This window comes from Melanostigma gelatinosum (genome assembly GCF_949748355.1).
Source record: "Melanostigma gelatinosum genome assembly, chromosome: 8".
NCBI classification, from domain to species: domain Eukaryota; kingdom Metazoa; phylum Chordata; class Actinopteri; order Perciformes; family Zoarcidae; genus Melanostigma; species Melanostigma gelatinosum.
The window spans coordinates 15681500-15703728 of NC_136641.1; the positions used below are offsets into that span (position 1 = coordinate 15681500).

Consider the following 22229-nt stretch of genomic DNA (forward strand, 5'->3'; position numbering starts at 1 on the left):
TAAAGGAGAGCTACAGCGATATCATTTGTGTTTCTCAGGCACAGTGACTGCAGACTGCAGGTCAAACTTGCTGCTCGTATTGTACTCACGCGGCATGCACAACTGAATGTGTTGTGCATGCCGCGTGAGCCATTCATTTACATGTTTTGCTGTGATTTTGTGACTGTTACATTTATAATGTCGTTGCATGTTTAATGCATGTAGGAATCATGTTATGAGTGCTTTTTCTATTTTCCTCTCTTGTCAAATAATAGCTAAGTGGTTATCATATTTTCTAAGTGTTACATTTGGGCTCCTTTTCATTATCGACTGTAAATAACAGGCAATTTGTGTAAAATGTTTAAACTGTGAAATGCTCAGAATAATGTTCATATCCAATGATGTTATATTTTTGTTAAATCCATTAAAGGATACGGCAAGTCTTTGATACGGTTCTTGATTAATTGAGATGTCATATACTGTACACACTTAATAAATGCATTCGAGAAAACCATAGTCCTTGTGCAATGTTTACCTTATTCATCACTGATTAGAGTTCCATTTTTTTCCACCAGTATTTCATAATTAAGGATTCAAATCTCAAAGGGGAAAAAAAACCCAGGAAAGTAATCAAATTGAGGCTTTAGATTCATTGAAAACGCGACAGTATTGTGCATTCAAGTTACACAATCTTGCCACATAAGCCTCTCCCTCGCTCCTGCCTCCGAGTTCCCCACCATTAATCACTGAGACACGGCAGTTTTTCCAGCACTCCAACCACAAGCTATGAACCCACTGGGCACCATGACAAGATCTCTTGCCTCCTCCTTCCCAGCCTTTGCCTTTTAAATAGCCAAATTGTAGTGCTGCAAGTTGGGGCTGGCCTCCTTCTCAGAGGGTATGTTAGTTGTAGCTTCTACGCCCTTCCAGCAGCACATAGGCCACAACAGACCAGTGAGGTTCAATCACTAATGACAACTTATTATCTTAAAAAGAAATGAATAGACTTTGTTTTTTTAACAGCATCCTCTGTGCCATTGTGACAAGTTCTCAAATGTAAATTATGTCATTGAAATATTGTTTTCCTCTTGATATTTTTGATTTCAGAATATTCCTCTCACTGAGCTAAATTACTCCCACAGGGAATTTTGCGGTTATTTGACAGAAGTGGGTCACGGGTTCTCTTGGGTCTCCACAGTTTTACACATCAAACAGACAGCAACTTTCACGACGAAGGAGTGAACCTCCTCTTACACTTGATAATGTGAGCCGGGGTATCAATGTTCCTAACACAGCTTCATACATTTCTTTGGACATGCTGACAGTTTTACATCAATGGCTGTACTGTAAATGAGCTGTCACGGAGGACTACTGACAGCTTTCAAATGAGGAAGCTGATCCCCTGGTCCTCTTGGATGGAATGACTTCCTGCCCCCAATTCATCAGTTAATCAGTCAGTGGATCAGCTGTCATTTGGTAAACATTTGACACCAATTTCAGCAGGTCTTAGTCGTTGTCAGGGGAGCTTTATAACAGCTATAACTGTGGACATTTTGAATAAAATAAAATGAGGTCCACCACACCACAAAGACGTGGTGACAGCCAGGTAATTTAAGGGAAAACTTTAAAGGCAAGTGAGAGAAAAAGCTCTTCTCTTCAAATATGTTCGTGTACAAAGAGAGAAAGAGGGGGTTGTGAAGAAGAAGCAGACAGTGTTGAATTCCTGAGATTCTTGTATATGCCGGGTGATTTATGGTGTTAATGGTGCCGTGGCCCAATAGGAACCTCTACCTCTGGTTCCTCACTACATTCTCCTTACAGACACTGAAAGCCACGAGGATCCACACACTGGAGTGCAATAATTCTGCAGATGGGGTCAAGGGGGATCCCCAAGGGTCATGGAAAGCCCCCCCCCCTTAAGGGCCCCACTGCAAGGGAAAATAGTCTTCCATTTCAATATTAAATTAGCCGGTTGTTCTCACATTGGTTGGCTCCTAGTGAGCAACTAAAGTCATCATTTCCTTTTTACTCACTTAACCTCAGTTCATCTGTTTTCAGGGGGGAAGATCTGCAAAGCCAAAAATCCTTACAAGTATTTTTTGTTAAACTCTGAGCTTTGACCAGACTGGAGCGATGCATTAAGTGGATCTTTGAAGTGATAAATGATGCCAGCCGTAGTGCCATGAAACCAGCTTTGGTTACGGTCCATCATTAATTTTGAAATTTCTGCATTGTGCATGTCCTTTATACAGTGACTGATGTTCCACTGTCCCATTTGCAGCTGTTGTAAAACTGATTTTGGGGTTAGATTTGAAAAATGCTCTATGCATCAAGACTTTTCTTAAGCTGCCGTGAAAACAAGACTGCCATGTCCTTAACAAAGACATGCTGCTTTAAGTATCTTTCAAAGCATTTGGCCCTGTGTTCAACAAAAGTAAAGCCTGAAGCTCATCATATTACCATCACAGTAAGCGTCTGATGTTATTTGTTTTATGGGGATCACTATCAGAGGAAAGAAATGATAATGATTGTTTGACTTCAGGATGGTCGGTAGTGTGAGTGGGATGAATTGACCAGGATGCAGCCGTTGAGTTTACAGGTAAACTAAATATATTCAAACCGGCCACAAAAAGGAGAAACATGAACCATTTCATGACGTTGATCACATCGGGTCTTCTGCAGACAACTGATGAGAAATAAAACACTGGCCTTCCTCCATTCTCCTGGAGAATGAAACACAGACCAACCAGTTTCCTGTCTTTTACCTGAAAGCATTATTTTGAAGTGATATTTGTGACCTGTCTTTCATGCTTCAGTTACACTATTTTGTTGGCCAAACATAACCGCGACCGTTTCATGCAAGCAATTTACTTGAGGTAATGTATTCATTCTGAGAGGACGGTGCACATTCCTTTGTCTCATCTGTTCAACATTTATATGAGCCATAAACTTGTGTGTGAGAAATGCTTGTTCACTTGTGTTTAAACTTCCTGTTGACACAGGTTTTCTGTGGGCGGACTTTCCCGTCCTGCTTGACCCTTTAAGAATGAATACACTTCCCCTTTAAAATGTCTTGTCTCTAATTTTTCACATTAGTCAGTTCAAAAGTTGACTTGTTTCTCACCTTCAACAACATCATGTATGTTTTGATTGTGCCTCTTTAGAGGGTCATTTGATTAATGCATTTTGTCAAAAAGCTTTTGACTCCCAAATAGTTTCAAATGAGGGGAGATTCCAGAGATCCTCCCTGATGGACCACAGAGAGCAGGTCACTGGGTTTATAAGGTCATGGAAGACAGCAAACTGGTTTTCTACTTTTCACTCTCCATGAAAATGGAAGGACAGTGTTTTGTGTGTCTGAAGTTATTTTCTCATTACATCTCTGCAGAAGACCCCAACTGATAAACCTAATGAAATGTTTATGTTTCTCCTTTTTTGTAGCCTTACTGAATCCATTCTTCACACATGTACATTTGTTGGCAGTGGTGGGATGGTTGCTGTTATAGCAGCAGGAAAAATACCCACAAATACTTTTTTAAGGAAGTGCCCTAGAGAAAACATGTGTGAGCGGAAAGAATAGTCTCAAGTGAACAAGCTTTTCCCAAACATAAGTTCATGGCTTATGGTTCATCTATTGCGTCCACACAGGGTCAACCCTGTTTCACTAACAAGTTGTCAAATACCGACGGTCTGATACCGACCAACCACGCTTTGAATTAACTCCAATGTGAACCCACCCGCATCATTAGATGGTCAGAGCTAATGACTTATTTAAAAACGGGATAGTGCACACAGGTCAGTTGGGAAGGGAGGGGGTCAAACACGGGACTATCTGTCCGTGTCCCGTGCGACACTTAAAGTAAACATCAACATTTTGTCACAGTAGCATGTGAGTCATTAGTCACTTGGTAGTGATGTGAGTCAATAGTCAGGGTAACGTCAACCACGCTCTTTTCCTAAACCTAAGTGGTTTTGTTGCCTAAAGCTAACTTCCTGTGAAGACGGAAGTTTATTTTGAAAAGACAATATGCATGTAATGAGTGGAAACTGCCACATTGTCCCTGCCACTTCGGAGGCTAGAGGGTTACCTGCAGCGCCATAGTTTGAAACTTATGGCCATTGACCAAATGTCGTATTTCACACGTTGGGATTGATCATTTGTTTGGAGGGTCGGCGCTACACTACCATTTGGGGCTGCGTTATTGACGGTAAACGGCATATGAACACTGCAGAGCGGTGGCAATGAGCTAGCCAGTGGGGCACAACAGAGAAACTCACGTGCACTAAAAGGCACGCATGGCCGGCACAGCTATGTAAACCAATCATAAAAGCTCTGATTACAACACACACAGAAGGAGACTGACTTCATGCCCATGCCCTGTCTGGTAAACTTTACACAACTATATCTTTACTTTGCAAATAGTTGTTTGCTCTGACATTAATGTTCTAAATCCTGTATATAGAACCTTCTAAAGGAAAACAAAAGTTACCATTATGACATCAAACCTGAAACCATAAAACAGTATCTCATGGAACAAGTTACGTGTACAAACGCATTCACTTATGAACCTAAACATAATGAATGTAAGGCAAAGTTGGAGAGCCACATTCACAAGTCAAAACCAAATGAGAAACCCAACTTTGCATGCCTTCACTGCATATTTGCCTCTTCGAAAACCTGGTACGCTTTAAAGCACTGGTGAGGTTTCATTTGGGTTTATTCTATCATGAAAATGTATATGAACAAAATAAAACTGATTTGAAAGAGTATGTTTATGAACAACACTGTTTTATGTCCCAGTTATGACACAACCTTATCGGCTGGACTGCAACATCTACATAATACAATACACAATATTTAAGATTATGACCAATTTGGGACTCTTTCAGTTTTCCTTTTTAATAATTATGCTTTATAATTGAATGATTTGTACAATGAAAATAAGAATAGAATCCCATAGCATTACTGTTACGTGCAATACTTTGGTCCATTGTTGAGCAAAACCTGAACTTTTATGCCTGGCCTTTAGGAGGTTTTGTTCTTTTATGACCTATTAACCTTCTCATCCTTTTCCCTCCACAGCAGTAACTGCTGCCCACCAGTCTCTCGGGTGCTTGTTGCTCAAGATGATTGTTAAGTATCAATTTCCGGTGTCACCTTTATGGGTTTTATTTATTTGTCTGCTCCTTGGTGTGGAACAGAGCCTGAGCATTACTCAGGTAGATGGATTATAACTCAACTGCTACGACTCATCAATCTTGGAAATTTGACTTCCTGAATCTCATACAACTGTTACTGTCATATTACAGCACGGCATTATCAAGATCAATGACATTTTAAATGCTTCCCAGTTAAGGATGATCGGTGACAATAAAAAGGTAAGTTGGTGATGAAACTGTCTCAGCTGTGGTGAGCGGGCGGCACTGTGCACAGTGACACAGTCACCTGCTGGATGGAGCTCTGAAGATCTCTGGTTAAATGAATGAACTTGTAATCACAACAGTCACCTTGCTAAATGTCACATGTTGACCATTATTGATCACCCGCGAATTAATTAACACCCAACGGCTTTATCACACAGAATCTAATCAATGCACACTTTCTTACGGTTGTTCTCGAAAAAATCCTCGTGGAAATATTTCAGATAAAAACATTTGCATCATATACATATTTTGGGAATGCATCAGAATACTGATGTTTGGATGTAAATATTCAGTGTGTGGTTTTTTTTTGTCTGAAAAACAAAAACATACTGAACTTAGTTTTATGTGCTTTACACCTCAGATTTGATCAGATTTTACTGTTCTGTTTGGGCTCTCAGAGACACCGCTGTAGAATAAGGCTAAATGTAATGGATTTTCATCTGCTCTATTTATGTGATTGGTGTTGACATCTTCCAAACCCCAAACTGCCACAAAACATAATAATGTCACAATGTAGGATAACACATTTTACATTTCTATGTCTGCGACGGACTTTTTGACAAACAGAAAGGAATTCATGTACGCTCATGCATAGCTAATGCAACACATGAAATATTAATTATTTTGTGTGTCGTAATAATGCTTCATGGAAATTTCCATATTTTGTCACATCCAAGCTCAGTTTGTGTCAACTGAAACTACATCAATACTTTTTTACATGTACCTTTATAACTTTAGAAAAAAGCTATGAAAGAAAACAATTTTCCTTGCAAATATTGTTGTTTTTACACATGCAGCAGTTGGGTCAGTGGGACTCTGCACAATGAGGAAGTAAAGTCAATGTCAACAAAACACAAGGGTAACATCTGGGACATTTGTGACTGATTTTTTGTGGAAATGTGTATAAAATGGCCTCTAGATTATTCCCCTTTCCAGTATTAATGAAATGTGCAGCCGTAAAATTCATGGAGTCCTGGGTTTGAATATTTCACTCAGTGTAAACATAATATAGCTTCAGTCAAGCTGAGACAGAATACATGATTCTGTCAGACAGTGTGAAATAAGATGATTTTAACAACCTTAAAGCTACTTAATGTGGACTAAAACACATTAAACTAATATTTGAATATTATAAATATCCAACGCCTTATTCATCTACACTTCAACTTTCAAACTTTTACACGATTGACATTTTTCCTTTTAAGACTGCAGGAATAAACCTTCCTGAGCCTCAACAAAAGATTAGTGCTTTATTAATAGTGTCATTTTTCTATCCGCATTTTGCTATTAACCATAATTAGCAGTAGACTACTGATCTGCATTGTGAACAAGCAGGGGATGTTTAAGCAGAAAAATAAATAAATTAAAAACCACTGCTTCTCTTTCCCTGCAGCGAAAAACTGAATATTACAGAGTGTGCTGCAATGATGAACATTTCCTTCTGCTTCATGTTTAACCCTGCTCATTTCCCACAGTAAGAACTCCGGAAACACACAAGTGTGCGCATCAGCTTGGGGGGGAGATGACTGATGACTTGTTGTCATGATGTTTGGGATTCTGCCGACTCCAAGCCTCTTGGCTCACTGAAGCTGTGAAGCACTGCAGTACATACTACAGGCTATTGTTGAAAAGCCCTGGTATTAGCAAGGTATTGCTTCATTGTCACACTGTTGAGCCTGTGCAGAATGCAGTTATCTGCAATGTCCCTGGCCATTTGCACTGTAGTTGCATTGGATTTATGATTACGGTTTATGCACTGTGACAGATTTCATACCATTCAACGACGAAGCAAGGACAATTATTTGAATTCCACACCCTGAGTGGATGGACTTCTTTGTTTCAAGAGGTATTCCCTGGTTTGTGTGTGGGCCGGGTATACACTATAAGCTAAACCTCACTTCTGACATCACTATCTTTCAAAAATGTCAATATTTGAACAACACAGACATGCTCTATCAATCATACAGATAGCCATCTTTCAACCGGTCAATGCCAAACTTGAATATCTGTCTTCTTGTGACCCTTTGTCTCTCTCTCTCTCTCTCTCTCTCTCTCTCTCTCTCTCTCTCTCTCTCTCTCTCTCTCTCTCTCTCTCTCTCTCTCTCTCTCTCTCTCTCTCTCTCTCTCTATTTCTCTTTGCCATATTACAGCTCTATCATGATGCCACATCGTTGAGCACGAAGCTCCATACACATGGCAAAGACGGCTTGTCATCTTACCCTCTTGGAACTGCATTAAAGGCAGTGACCTCTCTGGCTGGTGGTGACAGTCGTCTGTCAGCGCTGGTTAATTCCCAGTCTTGTCAGGGTCAAGACCTGACATATAATTAGGCTTGACAGTGTTGGAGGGCAAGACAAGGGTCTGGTGTCAACGGCGGCCAGTATCATCATGTCAGCAGCGACAGGATGAGGGTTCGATTCAAACCGTGGAGGTAATCCAAGCACGGCTGCGCTGATCCCAGGGCCTCGACTGCCTATTGACACACATCAGAGCATGGACGCAAAACAAATTAGCATCAGTCAATATTGTCTCCCTCCTCCTGCATCCTGACACAGCCACCCAAGTGCTGCTCACCTCCAGTCAAAACAATAGAGACAATAGTGATCATGATAGAAAATGCCCGCACTGAGTTTTAAGAGGATGTTTACAGCGTTGGGGGCCAAATATTCACATTTCTGGTTTGTGTGTGCAGATTTTGGTTTGAGGGAAATCAATTTCAGAATCGTATCCATTTCATCTAAATTGCCGGTTTCATTCTCTTTCTTATTTCTCATGCAGTTTGTGGTTTAGGGGATACAAGCTGTCCAGAGGAAGAAACCTCAGCTGTAGATGTCTTGTTTTTTTGTCCGTGCTAAATGTGATAATATAACTTCTGTTGTATAAAAGGTGCTGGGCAGTGATGTGGAACGACACTTCAAATATGCTAATCAAACATATGGCACTTCAAGGGACTGATGTTCTTGTCCTACGTGATAAAAAGGTTACTTGGTTTTAAATGTAACTTGAATAGGTCCGAAGGCTGAGGCATGCGTTTAAAAAATCGTTTGCATACGGGAAAGCAGGGATTACACCTGCTTTTCTTCGTCGTCTTCTTCTTCTTCTTCCTCTTCTCTCTGCACCCCCTTCCACCTCCCCCTCCCTGTGCTGAAAGCCATTACAGAAATACAATTTCTAATACCTCTGCACAGGTCTTCGATCGACTGCAAACAAATTTATATTCAGGCGGTAAACAGAAAGCTGCAGAGATTTATTTATTGAGTGTGGAGGAGAGAAACAAGCTAGCGCGTGAACCCTGAGTAACCTCCGAGCTGACATGAAGATGGATCAGTGCACCCTCCAAATGCATGGAGAGAAGGGATATATTGCACTCAGTCATTCAGCACATCGCTGCCTGTAGAATCCTATTAACTCCAACAGCTGGGACCATATTTCTGTGTTGTAAGAAATGCAGTTTGAAGTTGTTCATTACGCTGAATTATTTTGTAATTACTGCAGGCTTAATACATATTAGATATTGTTGAAATAGTACGAAAAGAACGGTAATATGTCGTGGTTTTAAGTTTAGGTTGGTATTCAATGTTAAGAGTTGTAGTTTTGTACAGTTATCTGAGAAACTGGAAGATAATATATAACAATATTGATGATAATAACAATGATTAAAAAAAATAACCTGCATGATATGGCTTTAATTAACATATATTTGTTTTCATTGATTGATCTGAGCATACAGGGAGAGCAAAAATATACTATTTAAATGATTTATAAACAAGAAATAATGTAAAGTAGTAAAATAATTTCAACAGCAGGGCTCCAGCTTGAGTGATGATTTGAATAGTGACTTAGCCAATCACATGAAACATGACTGATAATAAAACTGGCTAACTTTCTTTGGAATTTCACAATTGTTGGATTTCTTTGAAAATATAAGACATCATCTTTTCACTTTTGATTTAAAGCAAAAATAATTAAACAGTTTAGAGATTAAATTAACATCGGACAATTAGGATGATATTATAGCTTTATTAATTATCGTTACAATATGCGAAGAAACCGAGTGACGTATTTGAAAGTAGGTCACCAGTCTTCAGGAAGAAAAAAAAACCTCTGCTGCACTGTGGAGCTCATTGCATTTTCACTTGAGGGCTCAGTGAAAACACTGGCTGCTGTGTCCCTTGTAAACACATGCCAGCTGCATTAGGCCTATTTGCATGTTTTAAGTCAGTGTACATAGGCAAGTCCTGGACTTGATGTATTATTCTTCTCTGTAGTTTGGGAGTGTTTTAGGTTTGTTGGTTTTTGTTTATGTCAATCCAGTTTGAATAGCAGCATGCAGCGCTATTTGCACATGCATGAAAAGTTTAACATAATGATTCATGACTGAGTAAACACAGCCATGTGGGGGAAAAAAAACCCAAAACAGATTTTTGGACTCTATAAATGAACACGCCTTGTTGTTTTTGGCCAGCTAATCCAGCAGAGGAGCTAGTTTAACCTAAAGATAAACACGTCCTCTCTGTCAGTTACAACTTCTTGATCTCCGCTCAGAGACATTTTTTGTATTTGTTCGAGGCTAATTACAAATCTGCTGCCACTGAACTTCTAAATACCAGCTGTCACGACCTCTGAACCCATTAAGTGTGCCTTTCACATGACCTAAGCCCTTTGCTAAAGAGGGCCTCGGGTTTTCAAGAAGCCTTCCCAAATTTGCATAACCCATTAGCTGCATCAATGTAGGCCTATATTATGCTAATTCTTTGGAAAAAGAAGTGTTCATTGTTGTCATGAAAAATAATCAAAATACCAGAGTTTGACCCAAAATATATTTCTCTTGGGGTCAGAAAACTCTGCATTATACAAAAACCTATGACAGCGTAGCCCACCTGTCTGCATAGGTGAGAGGCCCATGACGGCCCTCAGTGTCTGCTGATGATGATAGACTTCCTCGCTGGTTTTGAAGTTGTGACTAGGTTTTGCTCAGGCCTGCATGTTGCAACTCGTTGTGCTCAGACACCATTAAAATGTTGACCTAAAGAAACTCTGTTTAATCAGTGCTGTCCTCTCTGATGACAGAGATGTCCAGCTATTGGCCGAGACCAGGAGGGCACGTCATCTCCATCAATCAGGGACTGCTGTTTCTCCTCTAAGGAATGTCCCCACGGTCGTCCGGCCGCCTGACTATGCGTTACTTGGATGCATGAGAGGCCGGGCATGAAGTGCAACCCCGTCCAATGATTATGCAGGGGAGAGGTGATAATGACTTCCTATCAAGAGTTAACGGATGAAGGGGAGAGTAGCCCTCTGTTCACGGGCTGCCGCCGAGCAAAAGAGGTCATAAACCGGGACCTGGATGGCAGTACGCATCCTGAACTAGGCAGTCGTCATGAGGAGGGGAAACTGGAGGCGAAAGTCGCCTCAGGAATTAATACTCCGCATCCCCGGTACTCAACTCTCTCCAACAGTTGCACCTTTTTGGACAGCCCTCCTCCTCCAGCGTGCCAGACTCTCGAGGGCTTCTCGGCACCGGCCTGCCCCCACTCGTCCCGTGTCCCCTGGCGGTGCAGGGCGCAGGGGCAGGGCTCTCCAGGACTTGGATACTGCGTGTCAAATAACAACGAAACGCTACAATCCGGTTTTGGCTCACTAGCCGAGGAAATTCAAATCTACTCTCGTAATAGCCCCGAGATTCACGTCGTCATGGGGAGTTCAGCTGGCTCGGACTGTAACGTGGCTCATATGGATGTAAGCAGTAGAACTTTTGAGTGGATGAGAGTAAGAAGGAGTCAGCACCGGGCGGGTAAGCTTTTTTGTCAAGGGAGACTGCGCACGAGAGGAGGGATAAATTAACCTTGATACATTAACGTATTCAGGATACATGAGTTCTTGGTGTAACTTTCAGCTTTGGATAACTTTCATTCATAGTTGGGAAAGTTTGGTCGAAGTTTTCTCTTCAAGCTGAAACAAAAAGAGGACACAAATAGCTGACGTGTTTTGTGCGTCACCGTGCACCATTTCCTCCGTCACCAACAATAAAGTTGAATTTAAAAAGAAATAACTTGTCCATGTTTTAAAGCAGATCAAAGTGTTTGGAAGACGGAAGCTGTTTAGGCGACGCCACATTTGAATATGCACATAAGGACTCGGTTACTATTTCCTTAACGTTTCCATGTTACTGTAAGTCTGTTAGGTTATTTAACATTGTCGCTCCTCCCACTGTTACAAGCAGGCTCTAGACTGCACACAATACGGGTGGAGAACAGTCAAAAGCCTGCTTAGCCTCACTGTACATTCAACTGGAAAATAATCAATTATTTACCCTTGCCCTTACTAACCAGTATAGCCGTTGAATAATGCAACAGACCACTGGCTGTCGAGACTCACAGGAAGTTGAGTAAAACTTACTCTTGTAAGCTGGAGTGCTCCCTGAGTATTGATTAGTTGTCTCTTTGTAATGAAAGCCCTTGTGTATTGATTTCAGTTTGCAGCACCTTTACATGTGTCCACCTTTTTAACATAATTGCTGTCACAGATCATCATTTCCCTGACTGATGAGTTCTGGGCAGAGAGCCCACAGAAGAATACACATCCCAGGCTTAAAAAAAATACCAATAGCCTACTAATGTGAAAAATGCCTATCAATCCTCAATTTTATGTGAGTGATAGTATCTTATAGATCCTTCATTCGATCAATAATGTCAGTTGACTGACTGGCTGTGGAGTTGGATTGGGTTTCATACATTTTACATGGACGAAGATTGACTACAATGGTGGTCCAACCTTTTTTCCCCCCAAAGCACAATCTCTGTCTGCTGTAAGCGTGCTGCTGACCCAAATGTTCAGTGACCAAAGAGGCAGACTGTTTGAGGTGAAAAGGCCTGAGCTCCTCTGCAAGGACGACAAACCAAACGCTGCAGCAACATTCACGTTTGTGACATGATGTGGACACGTTATTTCTGATGATTCCGCACAAGATGTAACATCAACGCCTTTGATTTGACTGCACTAAGCTAACATTTCTAGCTTTTGATTACCTCGCTCATGTTCATTCATGATGTGCATTCACGTCACTTTGGATTCAGGCTCGATCACAGAGGCCATGGATGACAATACTACATTTGATTATCCTGCAGAAAGGATAAACTGACAAAAAAAAGAAATTCGGATTCGTGGACAATGTAAACATTGTCTACTAATGTTGCTACTATGACAAGAAAAGGTGACATGAACAACTTGATTGATTTGTCATAAATATTGCAATGTTTTAACATGCAACAAACACAAAACTAGAATTTCTAGCTTTTTAATTCCTACTTCAGTATCTAGATGAGTGGGAAAACATCTCTCTGATGGTGCACCATGAGGGAGGCAAAAGGTGACAACAACACATTTCACTGGTCGAGGAGTCGTTTTATTCATAAAACACATTAGCCACTCATGAACCAAATCCGTGCAGTTGAGAAAGTCATTTGCTCACACCCACCCACGCACACACATCTCCTCGCAGTACCGTTTGCGTCTTTGTAACCTCCTTCTGCATCTCTCTGAAGGGGATCATGTAGGAGTAACTCATTAGCGCTATGGTGTAACTTGTAAAAGAGTCATTAGTGAAAGTATGCTTTCCTCTGGAGGTTGTATTGGCTTTGGCACAAAACAAAGTCTTGCGTATATTCGTCCATGTTGAAAGGCCTCCACAGACCTGCAGTAACCTGATCTCTTGGCTCAGTGTATATACTCCCAGTGCGTCATTCTTCAATTATGCTTTGACAGCACCTGAATTACTGTGGGCTGGATGCCCAGATGACTGAGGCAATGTGTATCGATCTATCTCTTTTCTTCTTCCCTCTCCTTGGCATGGAAGGCCCTTCCATTCCCTTTGCTGCCTGGCTATTTTTAAGCATGCAAGTCATTTCTCAAATATTTAGTTTGATTCTTTTATGCCTTCTGGCCGGCATCAATTCTATTATCTTTGGTGTCATTAATCAGAACGTGCATGTGATTTGCACTCCTGAAAGCTGAAGTTCTTAATTACGTACTTCCTCTGTATTGGTTCTTCATATTCACTGCCCTCTAATTCTCAGGCTCGGTTACCTTGACATTCATTTTCTTAAAACATAGATGTCGACATTTATCCTATAACTGACCTTTCCATCTGCTATGCTTTTCCAAGTGGCTAGAGGCCTGTTAACCTTCCTCTCCATGAATTGTGGTGGGAGGCATTGCTCTACACCTGGCACACTGACTCCATTATGCAGCAGCAGCACATTTTCTCAGAGGCAAAGACACACTGACGACTTACCCACAATGTCAGCAATGAAAAAATCAAGATATAGCTGCAGTTCCTGTCATTCATTGCACATAAGTAGCATAGATGATACTTTAATGTGTGACCCAGAAACCTCAGAGGAAAAAATGGAGGCATTTGTCATTAATGCAGTGTTCGAAAGGATTTGTAAACTGTTAAACTGTCATTGACACAGAAAGGCCTAAAGGCAACTTATTAACGATTCTGATGAATACAGTTAATGGACTGTAACGATACAAAGTTGTTTTGAATCGCCAAACATTTCTTTGACAACTTTTCCATACATCTGCAATACACATCGACACATTTAGCTTTACTATTTGGTGAACTTGTCTTGGACTTTAAAGTCAAGACTTTTACAAAGTGAAAGTGAAATGTTCAAATCTCGTCGAAATCATTTTTCAGGCTGTAGTTTGTAATGTTGTTGCATGAGATTGCGTTGTACTTTTCAGGTGTTTCTGTTCGGTTCAATGAGATAAAACATAATTTCCCATCCACATGTTTGACAGTTGCAAACGATTTTACAATGTGCCTCTGGGCTACTGCTGAAGTTGATACCTCAGTGAAACACTTCTGTTATACAGACAGAAGAATTGCTCCCGGGTGAAGACTTTAAATCAACTATTTGGCACAGGGCCAGTTCCTACAAGTCAGTTTCTTGTCGATAATAATTTGAATGTTTCAATATGTTTTTAACTCATTTCTTTAGTATCAAAAAAAACTGTGATTTGTATTAATTCTTTGTTGTACTCCTCATTAGCACACAAATTACCAGGCCAGTATAGAGCTGTAATTCATATTTTATTTATTTTCTGATGATTTATACAAAAGTTATATGTGTAACCTTGACTGAAGTTTATTATACAATAATTGTTGCTGTTTCAACTCTGGAATAATATCTAATCTTATTTCCTGGACAAGGACGTGGATGCTTTTGTTCAGAAGGGTTTTGTAACCTCATTGATCGAGCTGACGACTGTTTTCATGTCCTCTGTTCCCAGGCAGGATGCACATGACCTGCGGGTTCAGTGTTGCTGGCTCGGGCCTCAGTGCTGTCGAGGCTGGAAGCAGCAGCATCTGCACGGGTGACCATCCCACGGTGAACGGGGCCTCGAGGACCAGCTTCAGCGCCAAGCAGCTGACCGAGCTGGAGAAGGAGTTCCACTTCAACAAGTACCTGACGCGGGCCAGGCGGGTGGAGGTCGCCAGCGCCCTGCAGCTCAGCGAGACGCAGGTGAAAGTTTGGTTTCAGAACAGACGCATGAAGCAGAAGAAATTACAGAGAGACGGGCTGCTGTCAGACCCGGGGCCGGCGGCACCGCACTCTCACGCTGACACTTTGGACACCCGCCCCTCTCCTGGACCGTCCTCGTCAAAACACCTGCAACTGAACTCCTGAACATGAGCTGCTTTCACTCATGCAAGGGCGCCTGCCTGCAGATGTTTTGATTCCCGTTTGCATCGGGTTCAATCAGGCTTCACCTGCATTTGCTTACCACGATGGAGTCGTATCGCAAGAAGCGCATTGGCAGGTTCCGTCATGCAAGAACGGATCAAAGCAATTTGTCATCCTCCCTCGGCTTCAGACTGGTGCTGATTTGAATATTAAAATTCAAGTCATTGCACAGCGCTCCTATGAAAACAAGGAAACAAAATGATATTAATTGTCCGTAGAAACTGTGGCAGACTATTTGTTTATTTATTCTTTACAATTTAACCAGGAGCTGACTTTACTTGAATATTTTTTCAACAGGACACGTGTTTCCTACATTTGTTTAAAATAATAATTATTTTAATTTATTTAATGTACATTTGATCATATTTATTCTATTTGTACCAGGATTGATTTACTTGCTTCCTCAATCAATTCAAGTTGCAGCATTATTAGATTTCATTTTTTTAATTTCTTTAAAAAGCTTTTGTTTGTTTCTGAATATTTGAGGAAAAAGTCAGATGCACCTGTTGTAAACAAATAACATCTTAAACATGGTAGCAGATAATTATCAGGCTAATTTAGCAGAGCGTTAATGCTGTTTAATGTTGTGTATTTGTCCGGTTTTAAGGTTTTCTTTCACGGAAAGATTAAAATGCCAAAATTGTCTGATAGATTTATTGATCGTTCTCATTAATTAAGAGTATTGCTCCGTGGTGATCCATCTATTTGTGGCACAAATCTGGGAGCATTTGCATGCATCTGTAACTGCATGTTAATGGGATGTAGAAAAATCACGATCGGGAGTTGTTGCGTCTTTTATTACCGATACATGCATCAGAAAATGATAATTTAGCTTGAACACTCATGCGGGAGAAGCAGACAATAAAACGCTGTCTGTGCTGTTTTGCAGATCAACCAATAAATTGTGTGGCCCCAGCAGCAGCATGCCAAATATTCCTTCGCGATTCACATCTCATCTCATATAAAGTAAATTATTGTAAACTCAGCCCACAAACGCTGTTATGTTCCCGGTATCGCAATGGGTTTCTGTCATGTTAATGTTTATTCTAAAATCAAGATATGAGGCCATCAGCCACACTAATTCCATGTAAGGGAATATTTTGTTTCGCTTTCAATTAGCGGTGTTTGCACTTGATGCGAAGGTAACCAAAGCGGATGTTAATGACAACAGCAATGAAAATAAACCTAAAGCAGCTGGGCGTCGCTTAGAAATACAATCATCAAAATGAATGAGTTGGGTCCGTTTTAAACATTTAACAGGTGTCCTCTTCTTTGGGATTTGTGTAAGTAAAATAACAATATAATTATTAGACGGTTGCACCTTCACGCTAATATATGCAGTTACACCGGCGTTCACCTCTCACCTCTTGACCTTTGTCTTGCCTCGGGACAGCGATGACCCGGTCAGCGGCTCAGAGAGAGAAAGATGCACCATTCATTTGGAAGACCTCGAAGTCTGAGCTTTCCCTCTCTCTTTCTTTCTCTCATTCTTTCTTTCGTTTTCTCTTTTTTTCAACAACTCTGAATGCTTTTGTTCTGGTGGTGGGTCTCTATGTCCACACAGTAATATTTCATCCAGCTGAATAGAGGGGCGACTAGGCCATATGATAATTGTTCATATTATAATTCCAAGCCACATAATGCATTTTTGCTACACCGAGAGCTAACCTAATTTTTGCCCTATCTCTTATTTTAATAAGCCCAAAAGTATGTTCCTGGCTCACTTTATAAACTGGATAAAAGAGTCTTTTCACCCAATAGGTTTTTGGATACAAACCACAAATCTATTTTTAATTGCAAAGTTGAAAAATGAAAGTTACTTGAGCATACTGAACACTTAATAGGATTCTATGTCAGAGCCCGGATAAACAAAATTTAGAGCCAACTATTCATAACACCCTTGCTGCTTTTATATTTCATGCTGCCTTGAATAATTTTGGAAGAATATAGACATTAATCCCCTTAAACAATATCCTTTATAATGTTCATCTCATTCATTTTAACTGAAAGCTAGAAAGGAATAGAAGTTCAAACGTAAAGGTCTGCAGAGGAACTTTTCACAGTGCAAACATTTAAAAGTTTTGTTTGTAATTACAAATAATTTTTTCATGCAAGCTAGACTTAAAACGTGTTAAGCCCAATTTATTTTACATTTGCATTTAAACAAAATACATGCCATTAAGGTTGCCTTTCTCTAAACAAAATAGCACAAAGCGGAAGGCTTAACAAAACAATCGAATGCGTCTGTCTTCTTTTAATGCAAATAAGTGTGCACTTGTGAAGGTTATGAGGACGAGGACAATGCTGATGAAACAATGTGATGATAAAGCTTGTGAATATAAAAATGGCCCCTCGTGTGCATGTTACTATAAGTGTGTTAAGTTGACCTCATCAGAAACTCTTTCATCACCTTGTGCGGATATGTTCCCTTGCCACAGGGCATTAAGTTACAGGGGCTGATGTGCACAGAGGATGTCTGCAGCAGGTGTGCAGTCAGACTTTTTAAAATCCAAACGTACTTCATCAGAGTTTTCTACTGTATAATAGATCCACTTAGAAATGCACAACAATTTAAAATTGCAGAGCAAATGTGTGGAGGAAAAAAACTTAACGTGAGTTATATGTATGATGTGAAGGTGAAAAGAAGAGTTGATTTATTTTGGGTGAACTATCACTTCAATTTCATTCTGTGGCAGCTTCAACATTTGCCTCTCAATTGATGAAAGGCAAACTGCATTGTTTGTTCAGACCTGACATTTAGTTCCAAAGCATTTGAGTGTGACTCTACTCTGATGAATTTGTGCTCTTCTGTAATTCCTTCCTGAAGATGTACGGTTGGTTCACGAGACTGACAGCTGTGCTGTGCTTATACATGAGCAAACACATGGTAAATGGAAGGGAAATAAAACCAAAATAACTCAGCTGAAAATGTATTACTGCCGCACAGTGGTGACATTGAACAAGTTGGAATTTTCTTCACCTTTATTTTTCTTTTCCTCTCCTGTACAGCAATAGTCTATTGTCATGAAATTTGTTCCAAAATCTACTTCATTCAACTCGTTCATTTAGATCAATAAGAAACGTATTCATAATAAAGTACAATAGATCAAACATGATTTGTCAAAATGAAGTTACCTGTTTCATTTTTATTTCGATAAAACACTGAGATATTAAACTAAGACATTAATTCATCACCAATGAGGCTATTGACCGTCTTCTGTCTTCTCTTAGTTAGCTGATGTTCGGAGCTGTTAAAATTCTGAGGAGCCCTACTTGGCATGAGCAATGAGAGAACATATGCAGCTTACAGCATATCTTACACTACGTTTTAAATGAACACATGTAAGTGGGTTCTTCTGAGCTCATTGTAATTAATGCTGAGTTGACCTAAAATTAACTTAATGCATAATATGCATGTAATATCCTCACCGGTGCTCAGGGGAATAAAATCAATTGTTCAAGTGAAGCTCTTTCTAACTCTAAGTGAAGCACTTATAAATAGCTCAGTTGTTGTTGTAATTACAGATCATTTGAATGCCCTCCTCCCTTTTAGTTTGTCTGATCGTCTGCTTTTAATGTTTTCCTTTATTTGCAAAGACTTTCATGCTCAATCAGTCTTTTTGATTGGGCTCATTCACATATTTGACTAGCAAACAATTTGTGCATCAAGAAAGTTTAAATGAAGTGCACCTGTTTGTGTGTGTGTGCATGTGTGTGTGTGTGTGTGTGTGTGTGTGTGTGTGTGCGTGTGTGCCTATGCATATTTGGATGTCCTGTGTACAATTACACAAATATGTGTTTTGTTTCCAAGGTGCTACTAATAAAGCGCTCAAAAAGATACAAAGCACCTATTTGAATAATTGTTCACTCACACGCATGCATGCACACACACATACAAATCCATTCATAACACATTCTGACAGAGCTACACTGAACGAGATGCGCACCAATCCAGTCCTTGCCGCTCTCCTGCTCCACTCCAGGGACCAGATGTTTGGGGACAGCTTACAGCCTCAGCGAATTTCTGTGTACAAAGCAAACAGCAGCACTCAGCACTTCTGGCTGCAAAGGGAGATTTGCTCTTGAAAGTGTGTGTATGTGTATGTGTGTGTGTGTGTTTGGTGGGGGCTTTGAGTCAATGTAAGGTATGAGGATGGGATGTGAGGGAGAAAAGAGTGAGAAGGGGTGCACGCAGAGGTGAAACTGTGTCAAGGTTGCAAGTCTGTTGCATAGGAAAATCCCCTGTTTCCTGAGACGTCTGGTGCTGTGTCGGAGTACACACACAGTGTGGGATATCATTATGTACAGTGCAGATAGTATCTTCCTGTGGCATCATGCAGCATCAGTAAAATCAACCGAGGTGGCCCTGCTACATATCTGATTGTGTGGAGCACCTCTCCCATGCAGCTCTGTTTACTCACGAGTTTGAATTGCCCTTTCAAAAGTTGCAGACAAGCATAAAGTGAAGGGAAAACAATAGAATGAGCCTTTACAGAGTTTGCTGATACTGCATCTGAGACATCAGCTATAACCTAGGACCAGCAATGCTAATGACGCCATTAATATAATCCACAGATTTAATGGCACCAGTCTGGTGGCGGCATGCTGCATGTGCTTTCTTCAGTTTGTGTCCAGGGGAAAAATTGCAATATACTAAAAAAGACTTCAATAAATATATGTTTTTTTCAATAATTTTTCCTTCCAAAATGTTTACAGCTTTACCACATATGCTCAGCGACATGCGGCACACAGTCTTCTGAATACGCTCAAACATACACACTCTCATGTCTGAACATGTGTGCAAGTACACAGATTTTGACCTCTCATCATTGTATTGTAATCCCTAAACAAACCATCCTAAATGAGCCCTGCGATGCTTATTTGTCTGAACGAAGGCAACCCCCTCCTCCTTCGCCACTGGGGTGAGGTTGCCATAGTGACAGATTCACAGACATATGGAGAGAGAGGAGAAGGGGAGCCGAGTTGAAGGGGTGGGGCTACGGGGGCGAGGTGGAGGGGGGCGACAGAGGGGAAGGGGATGGGTACCAGTTTGAGGACGTTGGCGCTCTGTTTTTCAGATGTGTCTTTGTGTTTCATCTGTCAATCAGCCATCCGTGTCAGTCTGTGCTCAGTGAGGGAACAGTTCATGAACTTTTCTCAATCAAGTCGCTGTCAGCCGCCATCTTGGCTATATTTCATCAGGGAAAGGATTTATTCTTGTGCCGGCTTCACGACCTAAAAAACACAGTATGTGCAGGGGCGCCACGGGCAAATAGTTCAGTGAAAATGTGTACTGTTAAATTGATTTGGAAGGTTGTGTTCACATTTTGCAATCTCTGGCCATTTTGCTGTTTAAACTGTGACCAATCAACACTAGAGAAACGAACATACAGATGTTTTTGGTCCTCACAAATTAGATTCAGATAATACAATTAACCTTTCAGCCAACCTGACAACAGCTTGGCATTGGACAGGAAGGAAAAAGAGAGCGAAAGGAATAGAGAGTGAGAGGAGGGGGGATGAAGGGGGCATCAGGACTGGCCTTGCTGCTATAAAAACACTTTTTTTCGTCAGCCATTTTATGCAAAAGGAAAGACCAGGTGCTCAATCAAACCTCATGCCCACTGTTTTATTTCTCATCTTCACCCTTCCTTCTCCGCAAAAACCTTCTGTGTGCCTTCCCTTTCCCCTCGTGCCATTCTTCTCCTCTTCTTCCCTCTCTCCGTGTCATTCGTCTTCCTCCCGCCTCTCCTCTGCCTGCGTCCCAACTGATATGAGAGAGTGACCCTTGGGCCCTCAGGGGTCAAGTAATACAAGGTCATTGGCAGTTCATCTCTGCTGACTGGCTGACCTCTAAAAGGACGTCTGGAAGGAGCCAATCAGATCTTGTTCCTACCTCCCTAAGGCGGATCCCCCACCCCTGCTCATCAGCAGCCTGTGTCACATGACCAGGGCTAGGCGTCAGAGGGAGGATGATTAATGATGCTTTTAGTACCTGTTTAGAATGAAGCTGTCCACACCACGCTGTAATTATCCACTCCCAGGCGGCAGCTGCCCAACATAATTGCTTTTTGTTTGTTGACCTGGTTTATTGAGGAGAAAGATGGTTTTGGGTGGGTAAGATGGTGCCATGTATGGATGTTTGCTAAAGATTCGGTTGACAGTTTGTTTGATATCCATGTAAGTTACTAAAGTGTCAGCGAGAAAGTGTGTACCTCAGTTGTGTGTGCAGTTAGGGGAGAAACAAGTGACACAAGACGCAAAGTTGCTTCAGGCTCTATACTACAAATCCATGTCAAACTAAATCAAAGTGTACATGTAGTTGGGGTGTGCAGCAAAATGTCAGTCCGGAAACATAGAGACGTGCAACCCTCCCACTTAAGGTTAAAGACAGCCTCAGACCTCCTGTGCAAGGTTACTGCATACCACATAATGCACACAAGGAGGAGTGTATTCAGTCATGCATCATTTATGAAAACATCTCAAAAGCACAAGCACTGTGTTGCTTTGAAATTTTAAAACTAAGTTCAAAAGGTCAATGGAATACCATCCCCCCCCCCCCCCAACCCCCCCCCCCCCCTCCTTCTTTGGCTACATGCCGATGGCAAATATGAAAATTTCAGTACCTGCGGCACACGCCACGAGGACAGTCACAATGAAACCCAGATAAACAGCCCCTCGTTTGACCTATGGAGAGCATAAATTTACCGCCCATAAATCCTTGAATGTTTCAGCTCCGTTTGGCGCATTTGCCGTGCCCCTCTACACAGACAGAGAGAGGCAAGTGTCGGGTATCAGTGCTGCTGTATGAGCAGCTTTCATCCTGCTCCTGGTTCTCACATAACTCAGTCCTGCAGCCTTTATCACCGCCTCATAAATAACTAGGCTATCGTCTGATAATGTCCGCTTAATGCTTAGTCAATAAAGCCCACAGTAAGAGGGGCCTTTTTTAGCCTCTCTCCTGTACATAAATATAAACAGTGCAGTAGATTGATGTGATGGGCAGGCTCTTTCTACACTGGGACAAAAAGAGGCAGCGTGTGGGCCTGGGAGCTGAAGGTGGGCTGTGGG

The 22229-nt window shown here is 41.2% G+C and overlaps 1 protein-coding gene across 1 annotated transcript; it reads left to right on the top strand.

Annotated features, from left to right (window-relative positions):
• Positions 1–10656: 10656 nt before the first annotated feature.
• hoxc1a (homeobox C1a) lies at positions 10657–15793 on the top strand (the record flags this gene model as incomplete). Its single annotated transcript, XM_079273995.1, has 2 exons — positions 10657–11197; positions 14704–15793. The coding sequence occupies 2 exons, from the start codon at positions 10657–10659 to the stop codon at positions 15099–15101; spliced, it is 939 nt and encodes a 312-aa protein (XP_079130121.1). The 3' UTR covers positions 15102–15793.
• Between the last annotated feature and the right edge of the window lie 6436 nt (positions 15794–22229).